At 42.9% G+C, this 15,839-nt stretch overlaps 1 protein-coding gene across 1 annotated transcript in view; it reads left to right on the top strand.

Annotated features, from left to right (window-relative positions):
• Window positions 1-15,839, top strand: part of pappaa (pregnancy-associated plasma protein A, pappalysin 1a) — an 85,959-nt gene that overhangs the window by 61,678 nt on the left and 8,442 nt on the right. Inside the window, exons 15-21 of the mRNA XM_061078401.1 lie at window positions 6,154-6,337; window positions 6,894-7,095; window positions 7,177-7,381; window positions 8,073-8,220; window positions 8,564-8,679; window positions 11,766-11,837; window positions 12,855-12,953. Of these exons, the coding sequence (XP_060934384.1) occupies window positions 6,154-6,337; window positions 6,894-7,095; window positions 7,177-7,381; window positions 8,073-8,220; window positions 8,564-8,679; window positions 11,766-11,837; window positions 12,855-12,953 (1,026 nt within the window). The remainder of the gene's footprint in view (window positions 1-6,153; window positions 6,338-6,893; window positions 7,096-7,176; window positions 7,382-8,072; window positions 8,221-8,563; window positions 8,680-11,765; window positions 11,838-12,854; window positions 12,954-15,839) is intronic.

Below are 15,839 nucleotides of genomic sequence, written 5' to 3'. Positions count from 1 at the left end.
TTATTTATCCTGTTCTTTTTGCAGCCGCACAAAGTCCCAAACCTCCACACCAAGGTTGAAAAGTGCAGCGTGGGGCACAATCTTGTCTCCTTTCATTAGCCAATTACATTTGGGTTTTCGGTGATGTCAGAGTGGTTCTGGGAACGCCACCTTCTCCGAGGGCTGCAGCAGTATCTTCAGAACAAATCTGCTTTTCCCTCACTTGCTTGTATATATCTGTTTTATTGCTGCCTGTTTTCTCTCTCTCTCTCTCTCTCTCTCTCTCTCTCTCTCTCTCTCTCTCTCTCTCTCTCTCTCTCTCTCTCTCTCTCTCTCTCTCTCTCTCTCTCTCTCTCTCTCTCTCTCTCTCTCTCTCTCTCTCTCTCTCTCTCTCTGTGGGAAGCGGTGAGGAAACACTAAGTGCTGGCATTGAAAAAGGCCGGAGACAGGGTTTTATGTGCATGTTCTGCGGACGCTCAAATGCTGGGTCCTCAACTTCTCTTTCTGTGCGTTTGCCCATTGAGAAACTTTGAAACTCCGATTTCACATTTTGTTTCATTCATTGTCATAAACGTGGTTGTCCTCATCCGTACGTGGCTTTTCTGTGGGAGATGCATGCGTTAGCTTCCTTTGACCTTCATCAAGGCTTTGGCCTGAGAGCTGGCCTCAGTCAGGAGGAGCTACTCTGCCGCTAGATGGGTCTAATGCAAAGGACAAATATGAATGATTATGTAGGTAACATTCCCACCAGCCCAGACAGGAAGTAGAAAGCTGCACAGACTTTATGTGCCTGGTCCATATTCAGGACAGTGCATATGTCATATGACCGTAGCTAACAGCGATTAGCATAGAATAGCATAAAATATATTTGAAAGCCTTTGTTGCCATTGTAAAAGGAAAGCAGTAGAATAAAATCCAACAAAAGACACAAACAAAACACACATGAAGCTTCGTGTCCTGGTTTTAAACTCCGGCTCGGCTGGGATTGGCTCCAGCTCCCCCGGCGACCCTCAAAAGGATAAACAGTATAGATGATGGACGAACATAAGAGATTGTTGTTTTCATCCCTGATTTCATTTGGTAAATGTCAAATACTTGTCAGCACCAATCACAGAGTTAAGCAGCATGCAAATCAGAACCAGAGGACAAGGTTGTTTCCAATGCTGCCGGGATGCTAATTAATGCAAATTAGATCCGATCAAACTATTGATTAGTCCTGAAGATGCATGTAGCTGTTTGAGAGATATATTTAAAAAAAAACTTGAGACTTGTCATGTAGTTGAGAGTATTTCATACAAAATACTGTTTTACAGAGCAGATCGGGCTTCTTCTGAAAGCTTCGTTCAACCTCCTCACCCCGAGTGCAGAGGGGTTACGGAGGGGCATCCAGCTTTTTCCTGTTTAAGTTCCATTGTGTGGTGATGGTGCCACATGCAGCAGATAACACCTGCCCTGGTCTTCACCCTCTTAAGCCTATAAGCCAAACTTGGGTGAATGCTGTGAATTGTAATCCTGTTTTTTAGAGCACACACACAGGAGCTCTTCAACGTTTTCATCCTGTTGCTCCTCAAGTTGCTGAGTTAGGATTTGATTCTCCGGACGAGCACTTGAATGCAAATGTTGGCGCGTTGCTCTGCAGTGAGGAGTTTTACAACAACCTTTACAGTCGACCCCGGTGCTCCACGTCTGCTGATAGAAAGCATGTGTACATTTTCATAAATTTGCATTCACACTTTTTATAATTCTCCCCTTTTGAAAAAAGCAAAAACTCTCACATTGTGATTTGTAACACAAGTAGGTTTGAATTTCGCTCTGCTCAGGCAAATGTGGTTATCATTTAAAAAGGAATAAATAATAAGAAACCCTCCCCGAATTGTCTCTGCGTAGAAGCATGCTTCTGAGTACTGTCAGATTCCCAGTATCAGCGCGCCGCATGTTACTGCTCCGAACACATTTCTTTGCCCAGTTGTGGAACTGCTGAGTGCTAAAACCAGAAAATGTATTCTCGGCAAAATAAAACCTCTCTTTTTCTAGGCAAAGCAAATTATTTTCCTACAAAACAGACCCAAAAAAAGCTTTTTCCACGAGGAGTAGACACTAATAAATTATACTTAATTCCACAGTTTTAAAGCAATAAATCTTCCTATCAATGTATGGCTTACTATACGGTTCTATACTGTACTGCTGTATATTTTGTATGTGCTTTATGCTTATGTGTGCCATCTGAGCTGAGGCGAACCCCTCAGTTGATGGAAGAGACCGTCAGTCTGTCGGTTCATTTGTCCGCCTGGCTCGAATTAGGCAGAGTAGCCAAAAGTTGTTAAAGTAGCTACTAGAAGAGAAATAGTCAGCTGTAAATTCTTTAGAGGAAGGACATTTCCCACACATTCACACATGTGATAGCGCACAAGCCTATTTGCACCCGGCTCATGGCACACGTCCGTAAAAGTAGAAAGTATTCGTCTAGGGATGCACCGTTTTCAGATCGGGGAAAATATGCAACTCAGCATGCGTTTTCCTAATCTCACTAACTTATTTAACATTCTTTCTACACACATATTTACAGTCGGCATATTAACACCAAATTGATCTTTCCACATTGCCTCCATTCAGACTTTGTTCACAGCCTCTCATCGGGCCTGACTCATTCAACTCTACAACCCGGTTATTTTTCTGCAGGCGCTCGCATGCGATGCATATGTTACTTTGTTGGATATCCAAATATGAAAGGAGCTTATTTATTTTTGAGGGAACCTGATACTGTTATGCAGTATCACATAATTAGAAGAAGATGAAAGATAGAAATACATGAGGAGGGAGAGACGTTTATGAAGCCATAGATATGTAACGCTAACTGACTTCTGCTTGTGTGGCCTTAAAATTGGCCACTCTCGGTATAAAAAAAAAAGATGTGTGTAATTAAAAAGTCAACCAAAACAGGGAGAGTAGAATGTGTTTCAGGGTGAAAACAGGTTTCCCCCTTTTTATTTTTTGGGTCTGAGGAGGAAAAGTCAACAATGATTGAGCTCTCACATGCTTTTGTTGTGAGATTTCTTGGCTCTCTTTAATCATTCCCCTCGTGTGACATGTTGCTGTTCGATGGAAGAGGATGAAAACAGTTGAGGTTATGATGCAGTGGCTTCCCATCAGAGTCTCGTCTCAAATATCACACATCGTAGCCCAAAAAATTTACAGGAATCAGAGCTATTTCTAATCGGAGATGAATCGCAGATCAGGATTATTTTTTTTCTTTCGCTGAAGTAAAAGTCAAGAACAAGAAATTGCTATTTTGGAAAGATTGTGATTGCTGCTCTTCTGCTTATTAAGAAGTCATGTTATGATAATATCCAGTGAAATAACATGAAATGAAAGTTAGAAAAGATATATGCCAGCGAATGTTGTGTCCTTACAGAAGACATGAAGAGATGCTTTTCTTTGGTTTACTGTGTTGTATGTTTTTTTGTGTGTATGTTAAAGTTCTGCAAAGTTAAAAAGCCCAAAGTATGCAGTAAAAGAAACCACAGGCCAATCAGAAAGACCGAGCTTAACTAGGGGGGCCTTAAAGATACAAGCGCTAAAATCAAGCGTTTCAGACAGAGGCTGAAAACAGGAGCTGCAGCAACGGATGGTTTGAGGAGATGTGCTTTCTGAACATTAGAGAATGTAATCACCCGAATTCAAGTAATAACCCAAATTGAAATTATTAATATGAGCATAATATGTCTCCTTTAAATGCTATTATTAATCTTCTCATGACTCTGTGTCAATGGTTACATACCAACACACACACACACACACACACACACTCAAAATATCAATGGAAGTCACACAGCCCTGGCAGATCTCAGTCAAATCTCTTGCCAGGTCGTACCTCTTTCAGCAGTAACCTGAATGGCTGCTGTTTCTAATGGAGGATTATTCTCTGTAATAGATCCATACTGGGAAATGAAGGGATGTTAATCTGTCGTATTAAATCTTATATCGTGCCATAGACTTTAGCTTGTCTTCAGTAGTCATATATTAGAGTGGCGTTGCCACTGCTGGCTTTGCCTCCTGGCCTTGTCAGGGGGATTTTTGCATGTTCTCTCCATGTGTGGATTTCCTCTGGGTTCTTCAGTTTCCTCCCACATTCCAACTACATGTAAGGACCCAATCGCACAGAACGCGCTTTGTAGACCCGACTATGTAAGAAGGCCTTACACAAGAACAAACACTGAAAGTGGTTTTATGCGTCCGCGCCGGCGATAGCCACTGGCTAGAGGCAAACGGGCCTCATTCACAAACAGTGTGTACGCACATATCTGTGCTTAAACAGTGTGTACGAACGATTGATACACGAATTTGGAATTCATCAATATGTTCCAACTTCTTCAGACCATCTAAAGACCGGCCGTCCGAGAAAATGTTAATACAAATTTAAGATTGACAGCAATTTAATTTACTAATGCATTGACAAAATGTATTTAATAACTGCGTCGCCCTTTTATCCTCATCATCTCTATAAAAACCTGCTGAATTCATATTTGTGTTCCTTGACAAACGGGGCGTCGCTTCTTCTGCAACAATTGACTTAAAGCACAGCGTTGCGGAAATAACTCTTCTGTCTGCAGGAGTGTGTGTCTGCTTGTCACTGATAATCACATGTATTCAGTTATTAATCCCTGATGTCGGATCACGACTCCAGATCGTTCCGCTCACTTTAACCCTGATGGCGGACTGTGCCTTTCTTGTGGTTAAACATGTGTCCCATAAACTCTAGAGCGGAACAAACAAACACAAAGTTAACGTCAGTCCTGTTTGTGTCATAATAACTTGTGATTAGTGATGGTGTTTATTGTTAAAGTGTAAAGTGAGCGCAAGTAAGAGGAGTGAGGAGGAAACCGACTCCGACAGAGACTACAAATATTCACTTGGAGTCAAGATTTAACTCACTTGATTTTGGTAGCCAAAGGTCAAGGTGGCCTCAAAGTAAGTTTTTTTGCCTTGTGAATGCATCATCTCGGGATCAAGGGAGTTCTGTCACATTTCGTATAAACATGCACGTGAACTTGGATTTCCTTTTGGTAGCCAAAGGTTAAGGTCACGGAGAATGTTCATGTTTCTCTTGAACATAATATCTTACGATCAGCTTAAGGGAATGCCTTCAAATTTGGTACAAATGTTAACTTGGACTCAAAGATTAACTGATTAGATTGTGTTTCTTGGAGGTCAAAGGTCAAGGTCACAATGACCCTTCTTCCCCATGAATGTGATATGTTAGGACAGCTTGTAGGGAATTTCATCACATCCTGTAGAATTAACTTTGACTCCCTGATTAACTGATTCAATTTTGGCCTCTTGAATGTGATGGTTCAAGACTGCCTGAGGGAATTTCTTCAACTTTTGATCAGTTGTCCCTCGGGCTAAGATCTTAAGATAAAGTGAATATGTTTCAGTGATCAAAGGTCACGGTGATCTCATATGAATCTGGAAAAAAAGGATGTAGAAATATGTGAGAGAAAATGCACCGGCTGGCGGAGGCATACAACCACAGTGCAGCAATTCTGGTTTTCACTGTCGTCAGGCCACTGAAGAGTAGCTGCTGTCAATCACAAATCAGAGAAGCAGAGGACATGAGCCACTTCAATGTCAACTGTAAAGTTTGACCCCATCGCCCTGTTTTCCCACCCAACAACCAAACTGCTTATATGGCATTACCTGATATTTGTAATTTTAAGGTTGGGTATAAAATTCATACGTCCAACATGTCAACTCACCCATGAATATTTCCACCTTCTTGGAAAAGAGGATGAATCCACACTGGGTGCTATTCCAGCTGCAGAAGATCCAAATCTGTTTTGTGTTAGTCCGGATAGAGCAGTTGTTAGATATCAGCTGTCTGAGCGCCATGACTCGACCTCACACTTGCCATCAGCAGTTACTTGAGCTGCTGTGAAGCCTGTGAGGCTTTCAGACACACAGTAAGCCAAGCTCTGCAAGGTTCCACCCTGATTAGACACTTGTCGAAGTGGGTGCTGAATCGTCATTTTCTATGTAAACATCCATGTTGATGTGTGTCCCATAGGTGTGAGGAAGAGGGTTTATAGCAATGCATACTAATGTTTACAGCTTGATTCAGAATCCATTTATCTGTCTCCTTCCGTCACTCACTTAATATTTGGTCTTATTTTCCAGTCGGACTCTTCAGTGACTATAACCTGTGCAAACGGGAAGTGGAACAAACAGGTCTCATGTGAGCCGGTGGACTGTGGCGTGCCGGACAAGTACCACGTTCATCCTGCCCACTTCGACTTCCCCGAGGGCACGACCTACGGCAGGAGGATCACCTTTAGGTGTAGAGAACCTGCCCAGCTTGTAGGTGAGATGCAGAGTGGAGCGTGGGCGTGTGTGTGTGTAGGGGGGGGAGTCCTATCTGTATCCAAGAGCACGGCCTTACAGTTTGAGAGCAGTGCTTCTTCAGTTCACATTCAGATGTTGTGATGCTTTCACTCAAAGCCTTATGCTTGTACCCTTATAGCCCCTGATTGTGTTTAGATCTGCTCTGCTTGTGCTCACCGTATTCTCTCTGATTTGCCCGCTTGGATTCATTCTTCTGCACTTGGATTTTTTGTGCAACTAATCTGTTCGATGTTTCATGTGGAGAATTTAACCTGGAGCGCAGGAAAACTATGCAAGCCACAAAATAGTGCAAGCACACAATTTGAGCACAAGCAGAGCAAATCTAAGCACAGGCAAGCGCTATTTGAGTGCGAGCAATGGGTTGTGAGTGTAAGCATTACAAAATTTTTGTTTTATTCATTTTCTTTCCAGACACTTTCTACAACTGTACATTTCATATTCTGTTCATCTAGTTTTTGAAATCCTTTTAATTATCCTTATCCAATTTGCTGACCCTTTTCTTTTCTTCCTCACAGGAACCAACAACACTCTTACCTGCCTAGAGGACGGTCTGTGGTCCTTCCCGGAGGCCCTCTGTGAGCTCCGCTGCCCTGCCCCCCCTCCTGTGCCGAACGCTGTGCTGCAAACCAAGCGCTGCAACGAGACGGGCCTCAAAGTGGGCACCCTGTGCAAGTACAAGTGCAGGCCCGGCTACCATGTCACCAACAAACCCAAGAGGTAAAGAAAGAATTTGCTATTTTCCCCGTCACAAAGTTCCCAGGTGAAGTTAAGAGCTAAATTAAGCTTTTCTGTCTTCAGGCGTGCATTTAAGCGTCAGTGCACTGAGGACGGCAGCTGGCTAGAGGGGGCGTGCGAGCCCGTGACTTGTGACCCCCCGCCTCCGATCTTCCACGGCTCCTATCACTGCACCGACGGCTTCCACTTCGACAGTGTCTGCAGACTCAACTGCACTGACCCTGCCGGTAATACCGCTCTCGCCGCCACAGGAGGCTCTGCCCATACGGTGAGGCTGCTGCACGGTCCATGCAAGCAGGTCTGTCCATCTCTTTCCTCTCTTTCTATTCTTGCTTTACCTTTGTATTTGTCCTCTTTTTCTCATGTGTATGATAAGCAGACTTTCTCTCTTTTTCTCTCTTCTTTGTATTCGTTATGAATTTGGTCCATTTTCAAACAGTTTCTGCACCAAGACCCTCCACAATGCAGAAATTATATATATTATAGTATTGGTTTAAATTATATCAGACACATTATAAACATGTATCCGTCACATAACATATAATATACATATGATAGCTAAAGATAAGATGCTAAATTAAGGAATCAATAAGTAAACATCTATTTTTACACGAATACACTCCCTCTTGTATCTGGTTCTTCTTCTCCCCTCGCTGTCTCTTCAGACTTGTCTGTTTCTCTCCCTGTCTCCCTCAGCCCCACTCAATTTGACGCCATGCTAATTAGATCGCTATTGATTTCCAGAATAGTCCGGCTCCCACAGACTTTTGAAATGTATACACCTTTTAATCTGTTCTGCCTTTCAGGCGTTGTGGGTTAGATGCCTGATAAAAATTGGATTATATTTCCCCCGTTTGCAACGGGATGCCATCTCAGTGTCCTTGGCCTGCCAGTGTTTGTGTGTCAGTCCGAGTGTGTTTGTGTGTGTAATTGTTTGTCTGTCAATATGTTATTTTCAGGGCGCAGCATCCAATGTAATCCGCTGTAGGAAGGATGGAAACTGGACAGGGTCGTTCCGCCTGTGCGCTCACAGCAAAGGCCAATGTTCTTTACCTCAAAACCTCCATTACAGCCTTCAGTACTCATGCAAGCGAGGACATGGCATAGGTGTGTACACACAACCTTACTGTTATGTAACGACAATTCAGTTTTATTGCTGTTGATGTTTTATTTTATTGTTTGTGTTACAGACAGCTTTTGTTGAGTCTGCTCTTATTATTCATTGTTCACATGACTCATTCCTTTTCAGTTTGCACTGTTTACAGTCAAGTTAATTTATTTTGAATGAAAGGGAACACAAGGTCTGAACCACAGTTACATAAATCATGTAATAATTTGAAAACGGACAGAGGGAACAGGTATGGACATGTCTTCTGAAATGTGTGTGACTCTCGCTGTACTTTTATTGCTCTCGTTTTTCTGTCTCCTTCTTGGTCACCCGTTAACGCAGGTGAGGAGTGTGAGCTGAGCTGCCGAGAGAGTAACAACGACGTGGTGATCCTCCCTAGCAACATGACGGTGGACAGCGTGCTCAGAGAGCACTGGAGGAACCCACACAAGGTCAAGGTGTGTTTGTGTCGGCCTCACAGTGCTGACAGACGCACTTCACAAAGTTCTGCGATCCACATCTCTCTGTCGGGAATTTCACATATAACATCCTGGGTCTTTTTGTGCCCGGTGCCATGCCAATGTTTGTTTTAGCAGCATGGCAACCCTTCAAACATCTGTAATTTTCTATTTTTGATTCGAAAGGGTGGAGACATGCCGCTGACCTTTTGCATCCCGGTCGTCAGCGTCACATTTCAGTGAACACACTGCAAAAAAACACACACACAGACAGACAGACATACACACACACACACACACACACACACACACACACACACACACTTATACCAGTTTGGCCAGCCTTATCAAATTGCTAATCATCAATAATCAATAATAATCAACCTTTGACGCTAACTGGCAGATAGGAAAACATGAAGGTTAAAGGTTATGGGGACTGAGGTCATGGAGCACTGAACGGTGCACCTTGTCACTCACACATCTGTCATTTGGGATTATGAAGCTTGATGGGTGGGGTCAGGAGGTGAGGAGGGAATATGTGTGTGTGTGTGTGTGTGTGTGTGTGTGTGTGTGTGTGTGTGTGTGTGTGTGTGTGTGTGTGTGTGTGAAGTAGGTAAAGATCCTCCTCTGACCCCACCCATCTAACTTGATTATTTTTGTCAGCTATCTTCAGCTGTCGAGTCAGAGGAGGATCTCACCAACTCAAGTTTTGTAACCAGAGAAGAAGAAAAGGGAACACATTGTATTTTTCACTGTATTTTCTTTCCTCCCCCCCCCCCAAACCCACCCACAACTCCTTTTGTTTTTGTATCAGTCACCCTGAGTCAGCAGCTTTTTTTGTGGTGGCTGCTGGGGGAGAGGGGGGGGGTGGGGGAGGTTGGGGGCCACGTGGACACGGAACGATCTGTTTTTCATGGATTCGTGAAATTGATACGATTTGAGCTCAGTTGCAGCTCGCGACCCGAGCCGACGCTATTGGGGGTCACAGAAAAGAAAGAGAGGATGGCGAGTGGGGTCAGCGTTCCAAGTGGGGTGAGGAGGCAGGGGAGGGGGTTCGTGTGGGTAGCGTGCGCCCTCTATCACTATGTCTGACTCTAATGCACCTTTTCCAGTGAACACAATCATTTGTAGGACGTAACATTTGTAGTTTACCCTTAATTTTAAAGACCAACTTGATTGCTGGGTAAATTCTACCAGAGGAAAACAAAGAAATGCAACAGGACTTGTTGTGTGTGAAGGCTTAGCGGAACAGATGGCCGATATATATCAAGAAGATAACATGATGATACGCTGAAACAAGAATGGGAGGATGTTGTCGTGATGGAAAAGAGCTCATTCATGGCAGCTGTGGTCAGAGCAGGAGTGGACTTAGTAGGAGTACACGACGTAATACTCTTCTCAAGCCCCCTCTAGGATGGGATTCTTCATATTGTATCTGAAAGAGAAAGCCTGACCTGAAATGCACTTCTCAGTTCTACTTTGCCGAGCTGGAGGTTAATGCTGCCCACCTTTCTAAGTGATGTTGATTTATTGCCTTTAAACTAGTTGTATTTCGGTTCTTAGCGTGACCCACTTAGAATCCTCCCCTGCCTTTTCCTACCTACACCTCCTCCCCTTCGTTTTTTTTTTTTAATCTAACGATTCTGCACCCCCCTGGCACCCCTCCCTCCCCCTTATCAGCCAAATTACACTGTTGGGCTCGCTGCGGAATTTGTCATTTTCTATATGACACAACCTCGTCTGTGGTGGCGCTGAGATAGGGATCTATTTTTATGTGGTATCAGCGCCCCGGGGAGGCTTCAGAGGGGTGAGGATCCCATACGTGGTGAGGGGTGAAGCCAGGCCACCATCATGGATTATCATGATTTATGGCCTTGCTGGGAGAGGGAGGGGAGAGAGAAAATGAGAAAGAGGGGAAGAGAAGGAGTTTCGGGATGACATCATCATAGCAGGACAGTAGAACGAGAGCATGAAAAGTAGAGTAGTTGCAAAAAGTTTCACCCCCAGAGGCCAAATAGGATCATATATGTATTTAATACAATCGGATCATGGGCCTCACTACTGAACACACGTGCACCCACACACAGCAAATTCATAGCCTCCCGCTGTTACTTCTGCTGTCCTTGGATGCTTTGTTGTTCTTTCTCTCTACCTTCAATCCCATCTTCTTTTTCTTTTCCTCTTTTTTTTGTTGTGTTGCATTGATTTGCTGACTGCACTGAAATGAAAAATACCTTAGTTTGCAGCAATAAAGGAAAAGCACGTCAAATTTGTGAGATATTGGGACACAGGGGGTCTGAGAGAGGAACCATCCGAGGTCAGCCAGTCCCTTGGCACATTTGATCGTGCACACTGCTATCCAAGTCTGGACACGCAAATTAATGCTGTAAACAACAACTTTCGCTGCACTCTCGCTAAAGTAGACTCATATATACGTAGACCTGCCCCTACACACTTTAAGAAGACGTGGTCACAGAGCTTGGAGACACATGCAAAGTCATCTCACAGTATGGGTTGTCATGTACCTACAGAGTATTTGCCTTTATGATCACATTTCTTCATGCATAGCGCTGCTTCCTTCCTTCCCCTGAGCACAAATGTTTTCTGTTGCGTTACAAGGAAAAGCGCAGTAGGAGAACAGGATGGGATTCCACACATTCTGCAAAGATATTTGAGAGCACGGCGCTCTTTCCCTCCTTCTTTCTATCTCTCTCTCTCTCTCTAGCTCTCAGTTCTTTGCCCACCTTGGGCAATGACTTAGGTATAAAAACCCAATTTTGTGTCAAGTTATATCTTGTCAAAATCAATTTATTCTGCTTTTCTCTGAGGTGGAGAAAGGTCAGTGTAAATCAAAAAAGGCTTCAAAACGAAAGCGACCATGTGTAGCACATGAGCCCTGTTGATAACTGCTGTATTTCACTGTCTTAGGCGTGTGCATGTGTGGCTAGAAGAACCCAGCGATTCTTGTAAGGGTTTTGTGAGCTGAATTATTGAAGCCATTCAAAGCTGCATGTTAGGGAAATAGGATTTTGAAAGAATCAGTGTTCATTTAATTAACTCCACCTCGTTTTTGTCTCATTTTGCAGAACATAGTCTGTACAATGGGGATGAAGTGGTATCCACACCCAGAATTGCTTCACTGTATCAAAGGATGTGAGGTAAGCGCTCAAACTGATTTATATTGTCTTCTTTGTATTTATGTAATCTCATCCGTCACACACACGACTTTAATACTTAAATTCTTCCACCCCTCTTGATCTTAAATTTAAAAAGTGTGGAGGCAAAAAAGATTTACTCACTGTGGCCAGTGGATTGGCCGATGCTTTACAAATGAATCACGCAGACCAGCCTGTGAATATTGATCAGAAAATTTGGATTTACAGATCTAGCATATTTTCAGGGAGAGCTAAGACTTCAGTTCCAAGTTTCTTTCTACGGGTTATTGTGAATTTAATTTCTTTCTTTTTCCGAGAAAAAAACGTTCAGAGGACACACCCGCAAGTGATGCACAGGTGGTTGTTAGCATATTAAAATGATGTTGCTATAAAAGATGCTGTGGCTCATTAGAATGCTCCAGTGCATGGTCAATGGTCTGTTTGCTTGGCCAGTGGTGATGCTGGTTGCAGCTTTTGCGAAGCCTCGCAACTGCTGCTGCACAAAGAGCTGCTCACCTGATTATTGAAAGTTCAGCAGAGCTCCACTAACTTGCTGTAATTTGACATATTAACTGATTTATTACCATTAAGTCAAATCTGTACAGCTGTGATCAGGTGCTAAAGCTGTCTCTCCTCCAGATTGATATTACCTGCTCAGTTTAGGCCAAGTGGATAACATGATTGCTAACCCATGTGGAGGGTGGGGACCAAACCCAGTAAATCAACTTATTGGAGTGTTTTGTGCTGTGGATTGTTTATGGTGTCCTCACTTTGAGTTATGGGTCTGGCCCACTAAAGGGTCTCACAAGGTCACATTGAAAGATCAGGGACATTTTATGTATCAGGACTCATCAGCAAATCCACTCAGAGACCTCTAAAAGGTCCCAAAGAGCTAAGGAGGAAACATCTCATAATCCTTTTCCTTTTACAGTCATTCACCTTTTAACTATTATCATCCATCAGGGAGGTAATATAAAAGGTGGCATTGTTTTTGTCTCACTCGTTGTCTCTCTTGCTTAGCCATTCATGGGAGACAACTACTGTGACTCGGTCAACAACAGAGCCTTCTGCAACTACGACGGAGGAGACTGCTGCCAATCCACCGTCAAGACCAAGAAGGTGAGTCGCACGCCCGTACTTCAAAATGAACCTCGCCTTCCAGGCTTATAGTTGATGTTGAATTTGGTCCTGTCAACATCCTTTTTTTCATCTTATTCAAGATTTACCATTTTAAATAACGATTTCTCCTAACAAAAGGTAAGTACAATGGAACTTCAGAATATTCTGCTGAAGACTGTTTTATTTCATCTGTTGGCACAACTCGAAACAGATTCTTCCTTCCTTTGCTCTGCGTCCAACCTCATATCACTGGTAGACAGATCACCTGTTCCACGTCCAAGAGTTTTCAGTATTCTGTTTCCTATTGAGTAAATGGTCTAAATATATATTTGTGTGCCTGTATTTATACTAATACCCCAAATCCACATATGATTAATTTATCACAGAGCTAGGGGTTATGACAATATGATCTTTGAATAATTTACTTGTACGTCTTCACCCTGTCTCTTTACGTGTGTCAGCCGCGAATGAGCTGTGTAGTATTCCAGCGGGCAGATGCGCCTTTCGAAAAAGGTTCGGTCATCGTTTTGGTACGACGTCTTAATTCCAGGAGATGCTTCTTCTGGCTCCTTCCATTCTGCTGCTGGCACGAGATCTGATTGGAAGTGAATTGTAGCTTCTGTTGCTGCAGCATCTGCTTCTCTGGCTTCCTCCCTGTGCAGCTTTGACCTGATCACTAATACATCAGCAGTTTTTGCAAATTACTTGATGTCTGGGAAATTTCGCTCAGACGAATCCAGCTCAGAAATATGAGGGCGATCGACTTATTTTCATATGGCTTTGCATACAAAACAACAAAACCAGACTATAGAGGAAAGACATCCACAGGTTTGTGATTTGTTTTCGTCCCATATTCTTAACTTCAGTATTAGATTTACGGTATTGAATCCTGTGCCCAATAGCAGCAGGGAAGTCGGGGAGCAGCCCACTGGGAAGTGACCTCACTGCTGAAGTGGTTTCACTGCTGTTGATTGACGCTATCTCATCTCCACATCTCCTGGCCCCAGTCCAGAGCAGGGGTTCAGCCAGAACTTGCATAACTCACTTTTAGTGAGAGACCCCGATGGGAGGAGAGACTCTATTGAATTACTGCAGTAACAAGAGGTCGAGCTGGGCGAGAGGAGGGCAAGCGATGGCTCTTGTTAGAGTTAGGAATTGTTATGTTGTACATCAAAGGGAGGTAAGGCCTGAACGCCGTATGTTCCGACGACAGATCTTTTGTTTGAAAATCAAATGTATGTCAAGGTTTGGACATCTTAGTTTAAATCCAGAAAATGGGTTATAGCTAGTCAGAATTCAATGGAAATACTGTCTTTGGTCTCAAATTTGCTTTAAGTTCAAATGCAATTATATTGAATGTTTTACCAAACATATCTGGTCTTTAAATCATAGAACTATTCTCAAGTTGCAGAAAAATAATGAACCAAGAGGAGAGATTTATTACCTCCAGCAAGGAGGTTATGTTTTCACCCCTGTCCATTTGTTTGTTTTTAAGCAAGATTATGCAAAAAATCACTGGACAGATTATCCAGAAAATAGGTAGAAGGATGCGGATTGAGTCAGGAAAGAAATCCTTAAATGTCGGTGCAGATCTGGATCAGGGGGTGGATCCAGGATTGTTTTTTTTCTTACTCCTCACCATTTTTACAAATTTCCCAGCGAATATTTACTGGATTAAAGAAAAAAAAACAGGAATTTAGGGAACTAATATCTATGAGTGTGTGAAATCTGGTGCAGGTTGGTGAATTTTAAGGGGCTTGTTGAGCCTTGGCGAAGGCATGCGCTCTAATGAGGACCATTCTAGTATTTTGTCTTTTTCTTCGTTATTTGTAGACTGAGAACTTGTTTTCATACATTAAATCTATTTGCATAAGCTAGTAATGTCAGCTACTTGGAATAACCCACATTAGCTCCCCTGCTAAAGTAATTTGTCGAATGAACATCCAAACAATCATTCAATCACAGAAAACTGCTAACTTCACTTTTCAGGCTACAGCCAATTATCTGTTCAGCTGTTGCACATTAAACGACATGTAAACATATCTGCAAATTCCACTTTGGTGCATTTAGAGGCGACCGCGGTACTTACACCTCCGCACCGCTGCTCGAAAAACCCCTGTCTGCCCACGGCTTGTAAGCTACAGTGAAAGTTTATTTACTTTGTCTCATATTGCCCTGCTGGGGATCAGCCTGCCAGCTGCTGTCAATCAAACACGGACACAGGGAGGAAAAGGAGTATTTCTGATAATTCCCCAAATAACGTTTTTCTTCCTTAAAAGTATGGAAAAGTGTTGATAATACGTTTAGAATAACACCGACTTTATTTGTGATCACAAGAACCCCAGACTGCTTGTCCAATTCCTAATTGAAGGCATGTTTCCCTGGCATTATTCAAAGAAAACAGTCTGGCTGGAGTTTTCCACTTGTAGCTCCCCATGAAAGTGCTCAGAAAGATACGAAAAATCTATTCTGAAATAACCAATTATGATGTTATTTATCGGCTGCCAGCAGCACAGGGTGAGGAAGGTTGCTATGGGTGAACAACAAAAAGGAAACACAAAGGAATGGAGCTGATATGTGAAATGATATGGGAACAGAGGAAAGCCAGATGTTTGATACAGGCCCTGTTGTTTTTTAGCCCAATGCCTAATTGATGCTGCTTACTTGCATCCACATGTTGCTCGGTTCTTTGGCTAGAACGTATTTGCATGAACCTCAAAACTAAACCTCAATGTCAGTTTTAAATTCTGAGCCAAAAACCTTCCGGACTACTTTATCTTCTTGTTTTATCGTATTTCTTTGACATTTTATCCACATTTATTTTCCCTCCATATTTATCATCATTTTTGGTGCTCATGTTTATTCAGGCATTTAGACGTAGTTGTT

This window comes from Limanda limanda, chromosome 1, assembly GCF_963576545.1.
Source record: "Limanda limanda chromosome 1, fLimLim1.1, whole genome shotgun sequence".
In the NCBI taxonomy this organism is placed as follows: Eukaryota; Metazoa; Chordata; class Actinopteri; order Pleuronectiformes; family Pleuronectidae; genus Limanda; species Limanda limanda.
This window is presented reverse-complemented; position numbering and strand designations above follow the sequence as displayed.